The sequence below is a fragment of the Myxine glutinosa genome, chromosome 13 (assembly GCF_964187855.1).
Source record: "Myxine glutinosa chromosome 13, kmMyxGlut1.1, whole genome shotgun sequence".
Taxonomy (NCBI): domain Eukaryota; kingdom Metazoa; phylum Chordata; class Myxini; order Myxiniformes; family Myxinidae; genus Myxine; species Myxine glutinosa.
Window position 1 is genome coordinate 104,677,321 of NC_136273.1, and position 24,130 is coordinate 104,701,450.

The window sequence follows — 24,130 nt, forward strand, 5'->3', positions numbered from 1 at the left end:
TGATACAACCCCGCAAAGTAGATGGGAGGGTTGTCCAGTCGGCTTTTCGGAGAGACATAGTAAGAGTGAGAGTTTTGTCAGGATTGAAAGACATGTTTCACTTGTTTGACCAGTCTGTAATGTGGTCCAGGTCTGCAGAGAGTGAGGAGGCTGCAGACTGCCGATCTGAGGGAAGAGGAATGGAGTGGCAGAGAGTGGAGTCATCAGCAAAGAGATAAATATTTTTCATAGAGTCAGAAAGATCACTGATAGAGATTAGAAAAAGCACAGGGCCCAGAACACTGCCTTGAGGAACTCCAACCTGGTCAGGAAGAGGAGATGAGAGAATTGTGAGATCAAGCCATTGGAGAAGAGGAAGGATTGAAATTTAATTTGGAAGCAATGATGGATCCCATGCCCTTGCTCATTATTGGGAGCAGGCTGATTGGTCTGTTGTTGCAAGGATCTGTTTTTGCACCTTTTTGTATAAACCCGTAATGGTGGTGATTTCTAAGCAGATGGCAGATGACCTTGAGCAAAAGAGAGAGGGTGTGCAAGAACGGCAGAGCAGGATTTTAGGACCCGTGGGCTGATGCCGTCTGGTCCAGTTGCAGAATCGGAATCGAGGTTTGACAGAAACTTCTCCACATTGTCGGTGGGGAAGGATACAGAGTCCTGGAGCAGCTGGATACGACTGGGAAAGGTGGGTACAGAGAGTGTTTGGGTTGGGACACAACATTTTTAGGCAAACACAGAGTTGAAACATTCGGCTTTTTCATGTCTGGAGTCAGCTGTGTAGCTGTTTAAGGTTAGGGGATGGAGAGGAAACAAACACCAGAAACAGATTTGTCCAGACAACACCAGGATTTGGAAGAGGGAGACAGGTTTGAGAGTTCGCTCTTGAGAGTAGAGAGATATTGTTTCCTGGCTCTCCTGAGGGTGGACACACACTTGTTCCGAGCTTTGTGGAAGGAAATTAGATTATCTTCAGTTGGATTTGCCTTCCATGAGGCGAAGGCAAGTTCTTTCAAGGCAACTGTCTCACCACAAGCTTCAGTGTACCATGGACGGGAGGAAGGGTATGACAACTGAAGAAGAGATGGGATAAATCTGTGCATGTGAGAGAGCAGTTTACTTTGGAAGAATTACCAGGAAGAGTTGATGTCAGAGGCAGTAGAGATGGGAGAGCAGTCCAGATGATTGATATCTGCTTGAAGACCATGCCAGTCGGCCTGAGTGAAATGCCAGATGCGTTGGTGCTGAGGAGGCTCTCTGAGAACGGCCAGAGAGATGTCCACTTTAACAAGCACATGATCAGAAGAACTGATTGGAGTAGAAGAAGAGCAGCAGACATTTGCAGGGAAGTTTGTCATCACCAAGTCTAGAAGAGAAGATACTCCGTTTACTGAGATCCGGGTCGGGAAATTGACAGATTGTGTCAGTCCCAATGAGTTGCAGAAGTCTTTTGCTGAGGTGTCATGGCAGGTGTGAGAGGTACCCACACCCAGACAGCTGGCATGATGACAGTTGAATTTGCCACATGCAGTCGGGGCCAAAAATATTGGCACCCTTGCACTTTTTTCAAATAATGCACCATTTCTTTCAGAAAATTGTTGAAATTAAGGAATCTTTTGGTATCCACATTTGTGTTTCTTTGGTTTGCAGTGGAACTGAAAAAAAGCTGAAAAAAATAGCTAAATCTTATCTTATTCCACACAGAACTATAATGGCCCGGACAATATTATTGGCACCTTTTAGAAGTTGTTCAAAATAATTAGATTTCAAGCAGGTGATTCTCCTTTAGTTTGGAATTGAACTCACCTGTGGTGAGTTGCAGGTGCCTGCAATATAAAAATCACTCAATCAACCAGTTTGAATTGAGAAAAGGAGGCATTCTCCTGTTTTGTGTCACTGTGTGTTCCGCAATGAGCATAGAGAAAATAAAGAAAACCAGAGAATTGTCTGAGGAGGTCAGACACAAGATTATAGCCAAGCATGGACAATCTCAAGGCTACAAGTCCATCTCCAGAGACCTTGATGTTCCTGTGTCCACCATATGTGATGTTATCAGGAGGTTTAAAGACCATGGCAATGTAGCTAATCTCCGAAGGACGTGGTAGCAAAAGAAAACTTGATCGAAGATTGCAGCAAATGACTGTTTGAATGGTGGAGAAAGCACCTCGATCAACTGCCAAACAGATTCAAGCTGACCTTCCGCCACAAGGTGCGACAGTGTCGACTCACACCATCCGCCGCCAACACAAAGAAAGGGAGTTCTATGGTAGGAGACCCAGGACTGAGAGAGAGACATGAGAAAGCTCAACTGGAGTTTGCCAAAATACACCTGAACAAGCCAAAATCCTTCTGGGAGAATGTCCTGTGGACAGATGAGACCAAATTAGATCTTTTTGGTGAAGCACATCATCTCTGTTTACAGAAAACAAAATGAAGCCTTCAAAGAAAAGAACACCTTCCCTACAGTCAAACATGGAGGAGGTTCAGTGATGTTTTGGGGCTGCTGTGCTGCCTCTGGCACTGGGCACCTTGAATGTGCGCATGGCATCATGAAATCAGGAGATTACCCTGGCATTTTGGAGCGCAATGTTCAACCCAGTGTCAGAAAGGTGGGTCTCCGTCGAAGGTCATGAGTCTTGCAGCAGGAAAATGACCCCAACACACACTTCAAAAAGCACTCAGGAATGGTTCAAGACAAAACGCTGGACTGTTCTGAAGTGGCCAGCAATGGGTCCAGATCTAAATCCCATTGAACATCTTCATCTGAAAACAGCAGTTGGGGGAAGGCGCCCTTCAAATCTGGGAGAACTGGAGCAGTTTTCACAAGAAGAGTGGGCCAATCTGCCAGTAGAGAGGTGCAGGACGCTCATTCATGGCTGTAGGAAGCGCTTGACTGCAGTTAGTTTGTCCAATGACTGTGGGTGATACCAAATATTAAGTATCGGGTGTCAATAAATTTGTCCATGCCATTTATTTTTATTTTCTGGTTTAAAAGGATATATTAAGGTCTGAATGAAAAACAAAGGTTCTGTCATATTAACAGTGAAATAAAGAATTGTGGAGACCAAATACTTTTGTCAATTTCAACTTATTTTGGGGGAAAGTTGTGAGTAATTTGAAAAAAGTGCAAAGGTGCTAATATTTTGGCCACGTCTGTATAAGGAAGAAAGAGTTGGGATGAGTGGATAGAAGTTGGTCGATGTTGTGGGACAGCGAGATGTAAATGGAGTCATCACTGTTTGGTGGATGGTACAACACAAATATGATCAAAAGGTGGGAGCGGAGGGGAATCTGTAGCCAGAGGTACTCCGAGGGTGGGGTGGTGAAAGGGCAGTGCAGGGAGAGTGCGGAAGAGAGTTTTTGATAAAGATAGCAACCCCATCACCAGGACGATGCTCAGGTCTACCATACCAGAGGAGGGAGTAACCAGGAAAAATATATTAAGGAATCGGAGACATCTTGAAGGAGGAAAGTTTCTGTTAAGCAGATAACATCTGGTTTGTCAGGAGCAACCTGTATGGATAGATCAATCAGGTTTGAGCGAAGGCCTTGGATGTTTGAGGTCCATACCGTTAAAGAAGAGGGAGGGGTAGCATTCTATACAGGACAGGGGAGTGGCGGGGTAAGGTAAGATGAGGTGGAGAGGGGGAGGTAGGGAGAGCTGTTGACAGTGTGTCGGAGATTGCAGAAGAGCTAGGAGAAGGGGAAGAATGAGGAGGACAAAAGGTTTGATGGTGATGGGATGAGGCACAATGAGGAGTTGTTTGAGGAGGGGGGAAGGGAAGCAAAGTAGAGGGTTAGAGGGAATTTCTTGGAGGAATTTGGCGAGTTTCTCCCATTCTTCCTTGCAGATCTGCTCAAGCTCTGTCAAGTTGGATGGGAAGTGTCGGTTAACAGATATTTTCCAAGTCTTTCCACAGATTCTCAATGGGATTAAAGTCTGGGCTTTGACTGGGCAACTCAAAGACTTTCACGTTCCTGTTCTGAAGCCATTCCAGTGCTGCTTTGGCTGTTTGCTTGGGGTCATTGGCCTGTTGGAATGCAAATCTTTTCCGCAGTCTAAGATCTTTTACAATCTGAAGGAGGTTCTCCTCAAGGATTTGCCTGTATTTGGCTCCATTCATTGTTCTCTCTATCCTTGGAAGGCTCCCAGTTCCTGCTGCTCAAAAGCATCCCCATAGCATGATGGCTGATTCTTGGTAGGAATGGTGTTAGATGGGTGATGAACTGTACTCGGTTTCCGCCAGGCGTAGCGCTTTGCATTCAGGATGGTACGGCAGATCGGTGAAATATTTGGGAGAATTGTGCCTTTGATGATACAAGTACGAGATTTGGCACACAGTTAGAGTATGAACTCAGGAAGATATTTGTCTATAGAGCCATCGCAGATTTGTCCTGTGACAACAATGGCGGCCATTTTTCAAAATGGCCTCCAATGCTTGTTATTTTACATATATTTGGTACATTACTGTGTATAAACTGTTGTTGTGGTCATACAAGCTTGACATTTGGCACATAATTAAAGACCCCTAACTATAGGGTTATCATATATTTGTCCTGTGACAACAATGTTTTTAAAATGGCCGCCATTTATATGGTATATTATGGTATATACTATATGGTATATGGTATATGGTAGGAAGAGTCTGGGTCTTTCAATACTCTCGAAATTGTCTTTTACCCTTCCCCAGATCTAGTCCTTCTCACAATTCTATCTCGGAGTTCTATGGACAGTTATTTAGACTTCATGGTGGAGTTTCCGCTCTGACATGAACTGTCAACTGTGGGACCTTATATAGAAAGGTGTATTTCTTTCTAAATCATGCCCAATCAATTGAATTGGCCACAGGTGGACTCCAATCAAGTTGTAGAGACATCTGATGGATGATCAAATGACATTGGATGCACCTGAGCTCAATCTGGTGTGTCATAGCAAAGGGGTTGAATACTAATTTATGCGAGACATTTCAGCTTTGCATTTTTAATTAATTTGTAAACATTTCTTCAGAAAAAAATTCCACTTGAACATTACCGGCTCTTATAGCATTCCTCAGGGTATTGGATCAATAGGTACTCTGTATTGGTACTCTGATCAATAGGTACTCAGGTGTAGAGTACTCGGTACAATAGGTACTCAGGTGTAGAGTACTCGGTACAATACGTAGGGTGTGTGGAGTACTCAGTACAATAAGTAGGGTGTATAGAGTACTCAGTACAATAAGTAGGGTGTATAGAGTACTCACTACAATAAGTAGGGTGTGTGGAGTACTCAGTACAATAAGTAGGGTGTATAGAGTACTCAGTACAATAAGTAGGGTGTGTGGAGTACTCAGTACAATAAGTAGGGTGTATAGAGTACTCAGTACAATAAGTAGGGTGTATAGAGTACTCACTACAATAAGTAGGGTGTGTGGAGTACTCAGTACAATAAGTAGGTGTGTAGAGTACTCAGTACAATAAGTAGGTGTGTCGACTACCTAGTATAATAAGTAGGTGTGTAGAGTACTCAGTATAATAAGTAGGTGTGTAGTGTACGCAATATAATAAGTAGGTGTGTAGAGTACTCAGTATAATAAGTAGGTGTGTAGAGTACGCAATATAATAAGTAGGTGTGTAGAGTACTCAGTACAATAAGGAGGTGTATATAGTACTCAGTACAATAAGTATGTGTGTCGAGTACTCAGTACAATAAGTAGGTGTGTAGAGTACTCAGTATAATAAATAGGGTGTGTGGAGTACTCAGTACTATAAGCCGGTGTTTAGGGTACTCAGTACAATATGTAGGGTGTGTGGAGTACTCAGTACAATAAGTAGGTGTGTTGAGTACTCAGTACAATAAGTAGGGTGTGTGGAGTACTCAGTACAATAAGTAGGTGTGTAGAGTGTGGTGATATTGTCACATACGTTACAACCCTGATGTTATGCTACTCACTGTCCACTACGCGGCTCCTATAAGAGTCTGCCCGTTTAGTGCAGAAGGCAGTTCTGTGAGATGTATCCTATGGCATCTCCGTGCCTTCGTAGAATGGTAAGGGTTCTGCATTGTGCGTTGCCTGCTTGATTGCTTGCTTGAATAGATATCACTCGTATGTACCCTTAATGTTACTAATACCACGATTGCTGGTTTTCTTTTTAGATGCTGTTTGAGATCGATTACGATTAAACTCAGATCGGAGACATTGTTGTATTCTCTCATTCTTACAACACTTAATCATAATCTTCTCCTGACATCGTTCTGAATCGAGATGATGCCCATGCTCCTGCAACTACCCATCTTTGGGAGAGGCCCTCAATCGGCGGACGCGCTTTGGCCGGGCATGCTGGCGGGCTGTCTGCAGGCTCATGCTGACATCACGGATGAGCTGACGCGAGCTGTTCTCTTTTCCCATGTGACTCACATCGTCTACAATTATATTTCTCATTGTGCTACATGCGACGATGCAGGCCTCAAGCCTCGGAGTGTCATCTACCCTCGATACCAGCTTGCCACGAGGAGACTGGTTGCATCGGATCCCCTGTTCAGGAACTACGTCGCCTGAGCAAGGGATGCTCTCCCAAGGTCCGAACGCCAGAGCTGGAGTGTGACGATCTCCTGCGAGACGCATTCGTTTCTGGTATTTACTCCCCATCACTATGGCCGCGTTTGCTGGAGTCACCGACTCTGATTCTCAAGGAGGCTTACGATCTGGCGCTCGTACTCCAACAAACGCAAGCGGAAGCGTACGGATGCCTGTACGTCACGGCGGGTCTCACTGGGGAGAGACGCCTAGAGAACGATGCTACTGGGGAGAGCCCTGCTGCTGAAATTCCGTTGGAGCCGACGGAAGCGCTCGGAGCCGAAGGTACGAGTCTAGCTGCGACTGCCTCGGTCGGGGGAAATGCTAAATGCTTCCTCTGTGAGAATCATCCTAGATCTGCGTGCCCAGCGCGAGATGCGACATGCCACGCGTGTGTTCACGACACCCATGTCTGCCGCACCACACGAGGCCAGCCTACCCGACCGACGCTGGTCGAAATCACCTCTACGTGCGAGCCGCGATCTGCACCCATCGAGGGCCCGACTCTGCCAGGCCGGCATATCCGACCGACGCTGGCCGGAATCATCTCAACGCTCGAGGCTCCACGGGCATCCCTAGAGGTCCCGACCCTGCCCGGCCCGCATGGCTTGTTCAGCTCCGTCGTTCCAGTACTGATTGACGGACAGGCAGAGAACGCCCTTGTCGACACGGGAGCGACTGAAAGCCACGTTGATATGAGCCTCGACCGATGGCACGGATTGTCGATTCTGGGGACATCGCGCAGGATGTTCATAGTCTCACAGGCACTGTGGATGCGCATTAAGGGAGAATGTCACATCAAGCTAGTTATTTATAGCCCGATGTACACAGATGTACACCTAACCATCTCGCCTATCTTATGCGCGAAGGGTTTGTTGGGACACGATTTTCTCCATCGTCATGGTCGGTTGGAAATACTCTCTGTCTTTGCGTCGACGGGAAGGGCTATCAAATCGAGACTCTATTCCCGGGCCGATGCACAATTTATCGCTGAAGAGACTAGCAGCCTCCTGAAAGAGGGAATAATCACGCATGGCCGATCGCTTCGGCATGCCCGAGTGCTGGTTCGACAGGTGGGCCAGGTAGCCCGACACGCGGTGCACAGCACCTTCGATTCGTGTAGCACGAATCATCAGCGGCTGTCCCAAATCACGCATTTGACCTATGGCGTCATTAACGTGGTTGCATGCTTTCAGAGGGCGATCGATGACGTCACCGCCGGAGTTCCGTTTATCCGGAGTATAGCCTCCGTCCACCTCGGTAACCCAACGGTTTGCGGACGTGAACAAGTTGATTTATCGAGCTCAATGCGTGAGGATCATAATGCTATTTTGCGGTGCAGTCTAGCCATCAACGAGGACACATTCCGTTACTCGACTAGAACGAATGTACTTTTGCGGCGCTTTCCACAGGCCGCGCGCCGGAGAAGTCTAGCCATCAACGAGGACACATTCCGTTACTCGACTAGAACGAATGTACTTTTGCGGCGCTTTCCACAGGCCACACGCCGGAGAAGTCTAGCCATCGACGAGGACACATTCCGTTACTCGACTAGAACGAATGTACTTTTGCGGCGCTTTCCACAGGCCGTGCGCCGGAGAAGTCTAGCCATCAACGAGGACACATTCCGTTACTCGACTAGAACGAATGTACTTTTGCGGCGCTTTCCACAGGCCGCGCGCCGGAGAAGTCTAGCCATCAACGAGGACACATTCCGTTACTCGACAAGAACGAATGTACTTTTGCGGCGCTTTCCACAGGCCGCGCGCCGGAGAAGTCTAGCCATCGACGAGGACACATTCTGTTACTCGACTGGAACGAATGTACTTTCGGGGTACACGGTGACCCGGCGGACGATAACTCTGGACACGAAGCAACTGACTCCCTTACCGCCCTTGCTAGACATGGTGGCGCCACCCAACCGTGCGCCCTTGAACAGAGCTCTTGGTTTGTTTTCAAATGATTCGCGCCGGGTCCGAGACTTTGAGATGCCTCGTTCATACACTGCAAAAGGGTCCCTCTGACTGAGGCAGCGAAGGTCGCCTTATCTAGGCTGAAGGTCCACATAGCTAGCGCGACTGAACTCTCGGAGGAGGGGGTGGATGAGAGCATCCTCTCTGTGTTGTCAATAGGGGTATCCGCCCGGGACGGGGTGGATGGGAGCATCCTCTCTGTTTTGTCAATAGGGGTATCCGCCCGGGACATCGCGGCGACGTGCGGGGATCCGGCTTGGTCTGAGCCCAACACGGGGAATCCGGCTATGGGGGCTCCGCCGGCTGTCGCACTCCCTCGCTCGCTCGATCCGATCGGTATGGCTGTGCCGCCTCCATCGCCCTTATTGTGCCCCTCCATCTGTGCCGATTTAGGTTCCGCTATTGAGGGCCCCGATGTGTCTTCTCACCTTCTAAGGGATCATGACTGGTGCCCTTGCGCTGTCACACAGCTGACACACGTCATCACATGCCGTGTGTAACCCGTCCGGGGTTATTACCAATCAACAAAGCGTTGTGCGACTGGACGAGACGCGTCATGCCCTTTTGCATGTTCGAAACAAACGGAGGCCTCGTGGGGCCTTCACTTATCACCCGGGGTGGGGAACCCCCGCTGAGGACGTGATGATATGGGCCGTATGTGCGGGCATCACCGTAGGTGAAGTTCTCCGCGATCTTCAGGAGCTGCTACCAGCTCTGACTTTAGTTTGAGCTAGTCGGCCGTGGGAGGTATTGGCTATGGGCTCCTGCTTGTTTGGTTGCGATTGTGCATCACTACCAGTGATTGGTACCAGTGATTGGTTTATGCGAACGATCCACTGTCGGCATCGTGTGAGTAGTGGACCGACATGGGTCTCTCGGCTCTCCGAATCTGGGCCGGCTTCCCACAAACGAGCCGTGCGCGTTCACGCAATGACGATCCGTTATTCGCCAAGGTACACATTATTCGGCATAGCTACTGTGCCCGTTTACCCCGCTGTACAACTACTGCGACGATGCGTCACCCCCGGGCCTTGCGGGGAATTCAATGAGACCAGGTTCTGTCCGGAGGTTTCGTTAAGGGGGTCTCCGTCTTCTCCTGGGACGTTCGATCCGGGCGGCTTTGCATGCTGTCGGAATTGATTGCTACTCAGACTATGGGTATGCGGTGGAATGGCAGTAACACCTTAATCGGGATCGATGACGCCCCTAGCGTTTCGGCTGGCAGTAACATCCTTTCAGATGTCTTTCGATTCTCCGCATGTTGATATAGGCCATGGGCCATCAAATATGGGTCCCAAATGGACAGTGAGACCCAGTTTATTAACTGCTACTTGTTGATTTCCACTTCAGGGGACCCCAATGGTCCAGAAAAACATGGGGTCGGAGGGTTGTGGGGGGGGGGGGGGGGGGGAGGGTGCAGATGGACCCTACCTGGCCCATGGCCTAATATACCCATGTGCTGTTTATTGTTATCTGTCTACTGTTCAATGGCTTGCTAGCAAAGTTTTATATGCGGGGAGAATGTGGTGATATTATCACATACGTTATGATGTTATGCTACTCACTGTCCACTACGCGGCTCCTATAAGAGTCTGCCCGTTTAGTGCAGAAGGCAGTTCTGTGAGATGTATCCTATGGCATCTCCGTGCCTTCGTAGAATGGTAAGGGTTCTGCATTGTGCGTTGCCTGCTTGAATAGATATCACTCGTATGTACCCGTAATGTTACTAACACCACGATTGCTGTTTGAGAATGCTGTTTGAGATCGATTACGATTAAACTCAGATCGGAGACATTGTTGTATTCTCTCATTCTTACAACATAGAGTAGTCAGTACAATAAGTAGGTGTGTAGAGTACTCAGTATAATAAGTAGGTGTGTAGAGTACTCAGTACAATAAGTAGGTGTGTAGAGTACTCAGCACAATAAGTAGGGTGTGTGGAGTACTCAGTACAATAAGTAAGTGTGTAGAGTACTCAGTACAATAAGTTGATGTGTAGATTACTCAGTATAATACGTACGCGTAGCTGCTGGTTCTCATTCAAAACAAAGGCGATGCCATATGCATTTTGTCCTGTGCTGCGGTCGCGTGCTTGCTTTGCCTTTGACTGTTATTTTTGTGATTATTCCTTTACTGTGTCTGTGTTAGCCATGGGTCCTAAGAAGGATAGTGCTAGTGTTTCCAAGCGTAATGTGGTTATGATGGAAGATAAGTTAAATCTGATTAAAAGGTATGAGAAAGGTGAAAAAGTGTCGGTGATAGCACATGCCTTAGGGCTGCCACGGTCGACGGTATCGACCATCATTCATGATCGGGAACGTATTCTCGCATACGTCACTGAAAAAGCGCCGTCGGCTAAGACTGCTGTCATGAATGTGAAGAGGGGTCAGATTTTGGACGAGATGGAGAGACTCCTTTCGTTGTGGATCGAACGCCAGACCCATGAACGCATACCAACGACCCAGCTGCTGATACAGGAGAAGGCGAAGTCTTTGTTCCAGGATCTTCTGAAGACGTACCCGGATGATAAGGACACAACCTTCGTTGCAAGCTCTGGATGGTTTGCACGCTTTAAACGGCGCTTCAGCTTGCACAACGTCAAGATTCAGGGCGAAGCCGCAGCCGCCGAGGAATTTCCTGCCACATTGAAGAAGATCATTGAGGACGAGGGATTCTTGCCCGAGCAGATCTTCAACGTCGACGAAACGGGCCTTTTTTGGAAGAGGATGCCCGACAGATCCTTTATCTCGAAGGAGGAGAAGACCATGCCAGGCTACAAAGTCGCGAAGGAGCGGCTAACGCTAATGCTTGGGGGTAATTGCACCGGCGACTTCAAGCTGAAGCCGCTCTTGGTGTATCATGCGGCGAACCCCCGGGCACTTAAGAACATCCCGAAGGCATCTCTTCCTGTCATTTGGATGAATAATATGAAGGCATGGGTAACCGTCATAATTTTTGAAGAATGGTTCATCAATCATTTCATCCCGGTTGTCATGAGCTATTGTCGAGAGAAGAAAATTCAAAATGTGTTTTTGTGTAAATGTGTTTTTTGTGTTCAGAAGAGACGCCAAGTTTAAGGTGAATAACATAATTTTAATTATTATTCTTTACAAATTCATTTATTAATTGTGTTCATTACTCATTAAAAATATGACTAAAATGTGTTTTTAGTGTTCTTTAAGGTTTAGCGATAGTTATATACTTTCGCGAGTTATTTACTCTAGTTTTACGGTGTTTGTCTTCATTTTAAGGCATTTTAAAGGCTTTATGCCCGGTTTACGTCAAAAACCGAGATACGTCATGGCTTATGGAACCAATTAATGACGTAGGCCGGGGTATTTCTGTACTCAGTACAAAGAACTGAGTGCTTTCTCCTGTGTATTTTTCTCTTCTAACTTCTTATTTTTCATATTCTTATTTGGAATGATAATCTTCTTCTTCTTCCTGTCCTACTCCTCCACCTTCTTGCTATCCTCCTCATCTTTTGTTCTTCATTTTGCACCTCATTCAAACAAGCAGACTTTTTCCTGAGATTTAAGATCGAGAGAAATAATGTAAAAACATGTGTCAGATTATGTTGAAATGCATCTCATGACTACCTTTTCATAACAAAAGAAAGGTATTCACACGAGTGTTGATGCACCTGCGTCTTTCTATCGCTTTCTGATCAGGGTGGCGTGAACATTCGGACGTCTCAAAGTGGACCGATGCGAGTGATGCAACCAATTCGCCATTTCAGGCGCCGTCATCGTGCTCGATTTCCCTTTGGACACCTGCAACGTAGACGAGACAGGATTCGAGAGGCCGGAGACAGGATTCCAGAGGCCAGAGACAGGATTCGGGAGGCATTTGGAGGTCGGAGACGACCGAGGATAAGAGACGCCATTCCTAATGAGAGACGACGGCTGCACGAGCACGACTTTCGTCAGGTGAGGATATGCTTATTATTCATTGGTTGAAGTCGCTGATCAAACATCGTTTTCCCCATAAGAACAACACGAGTCTTCATGACCTTGTGCATTCCTAATGTCTACAAAATACTCTCAAAGATCCACCTCAGCCATATTGGAAACAATCAACATGAGATCTTCATGGATCAATGTTAATATAGTGTTAATTTACGTATGTTTGAGCATCTTCATCCTATTAAATTGGACTGTTTGGGATCATTTTGTCATCATTTGACCTCATCGGACATGTGTATCTACTGGATCAGATTGAGATGATGTTGCTCCAGGATTATGACGTCACCAACTAAAGCTTCAAAGTCACAAACCTCTGATCACTCGCATGGCACCATATACATCTCATTGAGGGATTTGAGATAAGGGATTGCACACAGTTTAGTGCTGTGATGATTTTTAGCTCACCTGGAACGAAGTTCAGGGGAGCTTATGCGATGGCGCGTCGTCTGTCCATCCGTACACGGAGACCCACAGTAAACGGACTTGAAACTTCTTCTCCGAAACCGCTGATGGGATTGTGACCAAACTTGGCACAAATTATATTTGTTGTTCTGTGACTAAAGTTTGTTCACAGCATAAATAAAAAAAAATCTTCCCCTTTAGGTGTCTATTGGGGAGGGGGGAGGGGTTTCCCCCCAAAAGAGGTATTTGCTTTCTTCTCAGAAACTACACATGCAATTTCGATGAAACCCATGATGTACCAATGTTTGTTCAAAGCATTATGCAAATTGGGCTTTTCGGAAGTATATGGGGTTGGGGGAGGGGGAGTTTCCCCCCAAAATAGGAATTTTTTTCTTTGTTTGTTTAAAGTCTTATGGTTATGGTAGTATGATTCTACATGCTGCCCTGTCTTCTAGCAGCCATTGAAATTGGTTTAAAATACCTTTAGTTAGTGTAGTATACTGTTTATTCTGTGTAGTATACTGTGGGTCTTGCCGGCGAGGTTACGTTTTTTCGAGGCTGTCCACGCTCTCCTTCGAAATCGAAGTTGAGTAATTGTTCCCATTTGTATTTTCGTCATAACTGTATTTATTTTATGGTGTGTGTACGTATAGTGTGTCCCGAGGAAGATTCTCGGTGTAAATCTTTCATACCTGTATAGAAAATCGTGTTATTTCATGTCGTGTCTTTTGAGGTCTTGCACAGTGTCCAACCTTGAGGCTTTGTTTTTCTCTCAGCGGTCCGTCGTTTGTGCTCCAATAACTTTCGTTCTCTGTTTTTCCCAGTTTTTTCACCCCATACTTCCTTGTTTATAATCTGAACTAAAAAAACAAACAAAAAAAAAACATTTCCTTCTCTGTTCTTATTCATTGTTCTTATTCATTTATTCGTTCTTATTCGTTCGTTCGTTCTTCGACTACATGTTTCTCCCCCATATCCCCAGATAGTTTTCACTGTTAAACTTTAAAATGTTTAAACTTTCCCCTCAAGTTCTGTATTCTGTTGTATATTATAACACCTTTTTCTTCTTCTTCTTTAAAAGGTTGCTTTCGACTTGCTCACCAAATCTATTCATCCCCCCAAAAAATTCCATCTCTTACAGTTCCTCTTTTCTACATTCCCGAAACTCACCTGCACTCCACCCCCCTCCAGCGTCCTTAAACGTATTTTTGACTCGAAGGTCACAACAAGCTCATTTTGCTATAAATGTTCGTTTCCCATTAATCGTACACTTTTGAAAATCCAATCTCACCCCTACCCTCCAAATCTTCCCCATCACCCCTCCCCTCCAAATCTTCCCCATCACCCCTCCCCTCCAAATCTTCCCCATCACCCCTCCCCTCCAAATCTTCCCCATCACCCATCCCTTTCAAATCTTCCCCCTTGCCCCTCCCCTCCAAATCCTCCCCATCACCCATCCCTTTCAAATCTCCCCCCTTGCGCCTTCCCTCCTAAACTCCCCCCACACCCCTCCCCTCCAAGACTCCCCCTCGCCCCTCCCCTCCTAGACTCCCCCCTCACCCCTCCCCTCCAAATCTCCCCAATATCCCATCCCTTTCAAATCCCTCCCCTTGTCCATTCCCTCCTAAACTCCCCCCTAACCCCTCCGCTCATAAACTCCCCCTCCCCTTCAAATCTCCCCACCCTCATTTCTTCTCCATTTCCCCCCTCTCACCCCTCCTCCTCAAAGCGTCCTCCCCACTTCTTCCCCCTTCCAACTCTCACCTCCATCTCCCCCAACCTTCTGCCTCGCTCTTCCCCCTCCTCAAATAACACCTCATTGTGCCTCACCCAATCACCATCAAACCTTTTGTCTGCTCCATCCTTCCCTTTCTCCGAGCTATTCTGAAATCTCTGACACACCTTCAACAGCTCCCCCTACCTCTTCCACCTCTTCCACATCTTACCCTACCCCTCCTCTCCCCTGTTCTGTATCCGATGCTCCCCCTTCCTCTTCATTAACGGTATGGACCTCAAACATCCAGGGCCTTCGTTCAAACTTAACTGATCTCTCCATACAGGTTGCTTCTGACAAACCAGACATGATCTGCTCAACAGAAACTTTCCTCCTTCATGATGTCTCTGATTCCTTAGTATCTCCCCCGGGTTACTCCCTCCTCCGGTATGATAGACCTGAGCCTCGTCCTGGAGGTGGGGTTGCTATCTTTATCAAAAACTGTCTTCCTCACTCACCCTGCACTGCACTCTCTCCACCTCATCCCCAGGAATACCTCTGGCTACGGCTTCCCCTTCGCTCCCACCTCTTGTTCATATGTGTGTTGTACCGGCCACCAAACAGTGATGACTCCATCTACATCTCGCTGTCTGATAATATCGACCAACTTCTATCTACTCATCTCAACTCTGTCTTCCTCATATGTGGTGATTTCAATTGTCACCATGCCAGTTGGCTGGGTGTGGGTACCAGCTCTCACCAGCCATGGTTCCTCAGCAAAGGACTTCTGCGACTCACTGGGACTGACACAATCTGTCATTTTCCTGACCCGGATCTCAGTCAATGGAGCATCTTCTCTTCTGGACTTGGTTATGACTAACTTCCCAGAAAATGTCTGCTGCTCTTCTTCTGCTCCAATCGGCTCATCTGATCATGTGCTTGTTAAAGTGGACATCTCTGACAATTCTCAGGGAGCCTGCTCAGCATCGACGAGTCTGGCATTTCACTCAGGCCAACTGGCACGGTCTTCAAGCAGCCATCAATCATCTGGACTGGTCTCCCATCTCTACCACCTCTGACATCAACTCATCCTGGGAATTCTTCCAAAGTACATTGCTCTCTCTCATGCACAGATTCATCCCATCTCATCTTCAGTTGTCATACCCTTCCTCCCGTCCATGGTACACGGAATCTTGTGGTGAGGCTGTTGCCCAGAAACAACTTGCCTTCGTCTCCTGGAAAGCAAATCCAACGGAAGGAAATCTCATTTACTTTCACAAAGCCCGAAAAACAAGTGTGTGTCCACCCTCAGGAGAGCCAGGAAACAATATCTCTCCATTCTCAAGACCGAACTCTCTTATCTGTCTCCCTCTTCCAAATCCTGGTGGCGTCTGGTCAAATCTGTTTCTGGTGTTTGTTCCCCCTCCATCCCCTCCCTTACCTCAAACGGCTACACAGCTGACTCCGCACGTGAAAAAGCTGAATGCCTCAACTCTGTGTTTGCCTCTAAATCTTGTGTCCCAAACCCATCCCTCTCTGTACCCACCGTACCCAGTCGTACCCAGCTACTCCTGGACTCCGTGTCCTTTCCTCCTGACAAGGTGGAAAAGTTTCTGTCAACCCTCGACTGATTCTGCAACTGGACCTGACGGCATCAGCCCACGGGTCCTAAAATTCCTGTTCTTCCGCTCTTTCACTCCCTCTCTCTGTTCTCTTCACCCTCTCTTTTGCTCAGGGTCAACTGCCATCTGCTTGCAAATCAGCCAACATCACCGCTTTACACAAAAAAGGTGCAAAAACAGATCCTAGCAACTACAGACCAATCAGCCTTCTCCCAATTATCAGCAAAGTCATGGAATCCATCATTGCTTCGGATATGAAATCTTTCCTCTTCTCCAATGGCTTGATCTCTGATCATCACTTTGGTTTCAGACCAGGGCACTCTACACTGTACATGCTGCTTCTGCTGTCTCAACAATGGATGGAGGTCCTCAATGCCAAACAGGAAATTAGAGCTGTCTCCCTCGACATATCACATGCCTTCGATACGGTCTGGCACCCTGGCTCTGGCTCTGCTCACCAAACTCTCCTCCTTTGGTATCCATGGAAATCTCCACGCATCGCTGGCGGACTTCCTCTCTAGTCGTAGTCAACGTGTGGCCCTGAATGGGTTTCTCTCATCTCCTCTTCCTGTTCAGGCTGGAGTTCCCCAAGGCAGTGTTCTGGGCCCTGTGCTTTTTCTGGTCTTCATCAATGATCTCTCTGACTCTCTTGAAAATCCTCTCTATCTCTTTGCTGATGACTCCACTCTCTGCCACTCCATTATTCATCCCTCAGATCGGCAGTCTGCAGCCTCCTCACTCTCTGCAGACCTGGACAAAATCACAGACTGGGCAAACAAGTGGAACATGTCTTTCAATTCGGACAAATCTCACACTCTTACGATGTCTCTCCGAAAAGACCGACTGGACAACCCTCCCAAACACTTTCTGAATAATCCTCTCCAAGAAGTTCTGTCACTCAAGCTTTTGGGTCTCACTGTCTGCCATGATCTTTCCTGGGAAAACACATTTCCAAGCTGGCCTCCAAAGCCAGTTGCCGACTGGGCATCCTCCGTCGTGCGAAGTCCTTCCTTGGCACACCTGAGGTCCTCACCACATACAAGGCTTTCATCCGCAGCTCAATGGAGTGCTGCTCTCCCCTCTGGGCTGGTGCTCCTGCCTCACACTTAGCTCGTCTTCACGCTGTTGAAACCAAAGCGTTCAGAATCATTGGAATCTCCCGCGATGACACTATCTCCGAGGGCCTTTCACTTACTCAACGCAAGCATGTTGGTGGTCTTTCCGTCTTCTACCGACTCCTCTCCGGCCTTGCTCCCCCAGCTCTCTCTGGGCTCTGTCCCCCAAATATTCCTGCAGGTCGCACAAGATCTGCCTGCAACCCTCTTATGGTTATACTGCCAAAATCAAGACTCTCTGCTCACCTACACTCCTTCATTCCTCTTTTCTCCCGCCTCTGGAACAAACTCCCTCACTCCCTTCAATCCCACTCCTCCCTCCAGGTCTTTAAAACAGCTGTTCACCACCATCTCTTATCTTCCCCCATCCAAAACCTTGATCTTTTCTACCCCCACTAATGTCACCCCAAATCCACTTTTTTGAAATACCAACTTCTTTCCTGGAAGTCCTTGGTGTCCTTGCGTTTTATACCTATCCTGCCTCCCCCCAAGCCCTCTCCCTCCCACACATCTCCTGATGTCCCTGCTCTCAAATGTTTTGTTTGTGTGCTTCCTCCCCTTCTCTCCCCATCTTGTCTACCGCTCTCCTTTTTACATACTTTGTTTGTTTGTCTGTTTGATTTGTTTGTTTGATAAATGTTAGCTCTTTCATGAGCCTCGATTCTGTATACAAAAAAAAAAAAAAAAATTCTAGCTGGTGAATGCCAGGGGTATTGCCCCTATGTTTGTGATTGCCAGAGTGTTATATGTTATATTATTTAATGTTACAGTGTGACTGATTGTGACGTCACCGTGCTATGATGAAATGTTTTTACTCTATCTATTCTGCCACATGTTGTTGAGCAGGTTGGCGTGAGAGGGGGCGATGGCAAGTTGGCACTCACGGCGTTCGTTACTGTTGGGCTCAAGTACGGCCTGGAGAACTGCACCGATGAGGAGCAGAACAAGGTGCGAATGACCTCCTTTACCCATCGCTGAAACCTGCACCGAGCATCCTAAATATTGATGAAAAGACTAATCGCCTGAAAACCAGACACTAAATATTCACAATCACAAATCCTAAATACTGATCTCAGGACGAATCACCTGAAAACCAGACACTAAAAATGCACAATCACAAATCCTAAATATTGATCTCAGGACGAATCACCTGAAAACCAGACACTAAATATTCACAATCACAAATCCTAAATACTGATCTCAGGACAAATCACCTGAAAACGAGATCCTAAAAATTCACAATCACAAATCCTAAATACTGATCTCAGGACAAATCACCTGAAAACCAGATCCTAAAAATTCACAATCACAAATCCTAAATACTGATCTCAGGACAAATCGCCTGAAAACCAGACACTAAATATTCACAATCACAAATCCTAAATACTGATCTCAGGACAAATCACCTGAAAACCAGACACTAAATATTCACAATCACAAATCCTAAATATTGATCTCAGGACAAATCACCTGAAAACGAGACACTAAATATTCACAATCACAAATCCTAAATATTGATCTCAGGACAAATCACCTGAAAACCAGACACTAAAAATGCACAATCACAAATCCTAAATACTGATCTCAGGACAAATCACCTGAAAACGAGACACTAAATATTCACAATCACAAATCCTAAATACTGATCTCAGGACAAATCACCTGAAAACGAGATCCTAAAAATTCACAATCACAAATCCTAAATACTGATCTCAGGACAAATCACCTGAAAACCAGACACTAAATATTCACAATCACAAATCCTAAATATTGATTTCAGGACAAATAACCTGAAAACCAGACACGAAATATTCACAATCACAAATCCTAAATACTGATCTCAGGACAAATAACCTGAAAACCAGACACTAAATATTCACAATCACAAATCCTAAATACTGATCTCAGGACAAATCACCTGAAAACCAGACACGAATATTCACAATCACAAATCCTAAATACTGATCTCAGGACGAATCACCTGAAAACCAGACACTAAAAATGCACAATCACAAATCCTAAATATTGATCTCAGGACGAATCACCTGAAAACCAGACACTAAATATTCACAATCACAAATCCTAAATACTGATCTCAGGACGAATCACCTGAAAACCAGACACTAAAAATGCACAATCACAAATCCTAAATATTGATCTCAGGACGAATCACCTGAAAACCAGACACTAAAAATGCACAATCACAAATCCTAAATACTGATCTCAGGACGAATCACCTGAAAACCAGACACTAAAAATGCACAATCACAAATCCTAAATATTGATCTCAGGACGAATCACCTGAAAACCAGACACTAAATATTCACAATCACAAATCCTAAATACTGATCTCAGGACGAATCGCCTGAAAACCAGACACGAATATTCACAATCACAAATCCTAAATACTGATCTCAGGACAAATCACCTGAAAACCAGCCACTAAATATTCACAATCACAAATCCTAAATATTGATCTCAGGACGAATCACCTGAAAACCAGACACTAAATATTCACAATCACAAATCCTAAATACTGATCTCAGGCCGAATCACCTGAAAACCAGACACTAAATATTCACAGTCACAAATCCTAAATACTGATCTCAGGACAAATAACCTGAAAACCAGATCCTAAAAGTTCACAATCCTAAATATTGATCTCAGGACGAATCACCTGAAAACCAGACACTAAATATTCACAATCACAAATCCTAAATACTGATCTCAGGACGAATCACCTGAAAACCAGACACTAAAAATGCACAATCACAAATCCTAAATATTGATCTCAGGACGAATCACCTGAAAACCAGACACTAAATATTCACAATCACAAATCCTAAATACTGATCTCAGGACGAATCACCTGAAAACCAGACACTAAATATTCACAATCACAAATCCTAAATACTGATCTCAGGACGAATCGCCTGAAAACCAGACACTAAAAATGCACAATCACAAATCCTAAATACTGATCTCAGGACGAATCACCTGAAAACCAGACACTAAATATTCACAATCACAAATCCTAAATACTGATCTCAGGACGAATCGCCTGAAAACCAGACACTAAAAATGCACAATCACAAATCCTAAATACTGATCTCAGGACAAATCACCTGAAAACCAGACACTAAATATTCACAGTCACAAATCCTAAATACTGATCTCTGGACGAATCACCTGAAAACCAGACACTAAAAATGCACAATCACAAATCCTAAATACTGATCTCAGGACGAATCGCCTGAAAACCAGACACTAAATATTCACAATCACAAATCCTAAATACTGATCTCAGGACGAATCGCCTGAAAACCAGACACTAAATATTCACAATCACAAATCCTAAATATTGATCTCAGGACGAATCACCTGAAAACCAGACACTAAATATTCACAATCACAAATCCTAAATACTGATCTCAGGACGAATCGCCTGAAAACCAGACACTAAATATTCACAATCACAAATCCTAAATACTGATCTCAGGACGAATCACCTGAAAACCAGACACTAAAAATGCACAATCACAAATCCTAAATACTGATCTCAGGACAAATCACCTGAAAACCAGACACTAAAAATTCACAATCACAAATCCTAAATATTGATCTCAGGACGAATCACCTGAAAACCAGACACTAAATATTCACAATCACAAATCCTAAATATTGATCTCAGGACGAATCACCTGAAAACCAGACACTAAATATTCACAATCACAAATCCTAAATACTGATCTCAGGACAAATAACCTGAAAACCAGACACTAAATATTCACAATCACAAATCCTAAATACTGATCTCTGGACAAATAACCTGAAAACCAGACACTAAATATTCACAATCACAAATCCTAAATACTGATCTCAGGACAAATCACCTGAAAACCAGACACTAAATATTCACAATCACAAATCCTAAATACTGATCTCAGGACAAATCACCTGAAAACCAGACACTAAATATTCACAATCACAGATCCTAAATACTGATCTCAGGACAAATAACCTGAAAACCAGACACTAAATATTCACAATCACAAATCCTAAATATTGATCTCAGGACAAATCACCTGAAAACCAGACACTAAATATTCACAATCACAAATCCTAAATACTGATCTCAGGACAAATAACCTGAAAACCAGACACTAAATATTCACAATCACAAATCCTAAATACTGATCTCAGGACAAATCACCTGAAAACCAGACACTAAATATTCACAATCACAAATCCTAAATACTGATCTCAGGACAAATCACCTGAAAACCAGACACTAAATATTCACAATCACAAATCCTAAATACTGATCTCAGGACAAATCACCTGAAAACCAGACACTAAAAATGCACAATCACAAATCCTAAATACTGATCTCAGGACAAATCACCTGAAAACCAGACACTAAAAATGCACAATCACAAATCCTAAATACTGATCTCAGGACAAATAACCTGAAAACCAGACACTAAAAATGCACAATCACAAATCCTAAATACTGATCTCAGGACGAATCACCTGAAAACCAGACACTAAAAATTCACAATCACAAATCCTAAATATTGATCTCAGGACAAATAACCTGAAAACCAGACACTAAATATTCACAATCACAAATCCTAAATACTGATCTCAGGACAAATAACCTGAAAACCAGACACTAAATATTCACAATCACAAATCCTAAATACTGATCTCAGGACAAATAACCTGAAAACCAGACACTAAATATTCACAATAACAAATCCTAAATACTGATCTCAGGACAAATAACCTGAAAACCAGACACTAAATATTCACAATCACAAATCCTAAATATTGATCTCAGGACGAATCACCTGAAAACCAGACACTAAATATTCACAATCACAAATCCTAAATATTGATCTCAGGACAAATCACCTGAAAACCAGACACTAAATATTCACAATCACAAATCCTAAATACTGATCTCAGGACGAATCACCTGAAAACCAGACACTAAATATTCACAATCACAAATCCTAAATACTGATCTCTGGACAAATAACCTGAAAACCAGACACTAAAAATGCACAATCACAAATCCAAAATATTGATCTCAGGACAAATAACCTGAAAACCAGACACTAAATATTCACAATCACAAATCCTAAATACTGATCTCAGGACAAATCACCTGAAAACCAGACACTAAATATTCACAATCACAAATCCTAAATACTGATCTCAGGACAAATAACCTGAAAACCAGACACTAAATATTCACAATCACAAATCCTAAATACTGATCTCAGGACAAATAACCTGAAAACCAGACACTAAATATTCACAATCACAAATCCTAAATACTGATCTCAGGACAAATAACCTGAAAACCAGACACTAAATATTCACAGTCACAAATCCTAAATACTGATCTCAGGACGAATCGCCTGAAAACCAGACACTAAATATTCACAATCACAAATCCTAAATACTGATCTCAGGACGAATCGCCTGAAAACCAGACACTAAATATTCACAATCACAAATCCTAAATACTGATCTCAGGACAAATAACCTGAAAACCAGACACTAAATATTCACAATCACAAATCCTAAATACTGATCTCAGGACAAATCACCTGAAAACCAGACACTAAATATTCACAATCACAAATCCTAAATATTGATCTCAGGACAAATCACCTGAAAACCAGACACTAAATATTCACATTCACAAATCCTAAATACTGATCTCTGGACGAATCACCTGAAAACCAGACACTAAATATTCACAATCACAAATCCTAAATACTGATCTCAGGACGAATCACCTGAAAACCAGACACTAAATATTCACAATCACAAATCCTAAATACTGATCTCAGGACGAATCACCTGAAAACCAGACACTAAATATTCACAATCACAAATCCTAAATACTGATCTCAGGACGAATCGCCTGAAAACCAGACACTAAATATTCACAATCACAAATCCTAAATACTGATCTCAGGACGAATCACCTGAAAACCAGACACTAAATATTCACAATCACAAATCCTAAATACTGATCTCAGGACAAATCACCTGAAAACCAGACACTAAATATTCACAATCACAAATCCTAAATACTGATCTCAGGACGAATCACCTGAAAACCAGACACTAAATATTCACAATCACAAATCCTAAATACTGATCTCAGGACGAATCACCTGAAAACCTGACACTAAATATTCACAATCACAAATCCTAAATACTGATCTCTGGACGAATCGCCTGAAAACCAGACACTAAATATTCACAATCACAAATCCTAAATACTGATCTCAGGACGAATCGCCTGAAAACCAGACACTAAATATTCACAATCACAAATCCTAAATATTGATCTCAGGACGAATCACCTGAAAACCAGACACTAAATATTCACAATCACAAATCCTAAATACTGATCTCAGGACGAATCGCCTGAAAACGAGACACTAAAAATGCACAATCACAAATCCTAAATACTGATCTCAGGACAAATCACCTGAAAACCAGACACTAAATATTCACAGTCACAAATCCTAAATACTGATCTCTGGACGAATCACCTGAAAACCAGACACTAAATATTCACAGTCACAAATCCTAAATACTGATCTCAGGACGAATCACCTGAAAACCAGACACTAAATATTCACAATCACAAATCCTAAATATTGATCTCAGGACGAATCACCTGAAAACCAGACACTAAAAATGCACAATCACAAATCCTAAATACTGATCTCAGGACGAATCACCTGAAAACCAGACAC

At 44.3% G+C, this 24,130-nt stretch overlaps 1 protein-coding gene across 1 annotated transcript in view; it reads left to right on the top strand.

Moving 5' to 3' along the window:
• Positions 1-24,130, top strand: part of LOC137439162 (complement C3) — a 421,636-nt gene that overhangs the window by 275,243 nt on the left and 122,263 nt on the right. Inside the window, exons 27-28 of the mRNA XM_068134902.2 lie at positions 12,196-12,453; positions 18,189-18,290. Coding sequence (XP_067991003.2) covers positions 12,196-12,453; positions 18,189-18,290 — 360 coding nt within the window. The remainder of the gene's footprint in view (positions 1-12,195; positions 12,454-18,188; positions 18,291-24,130) is intronic.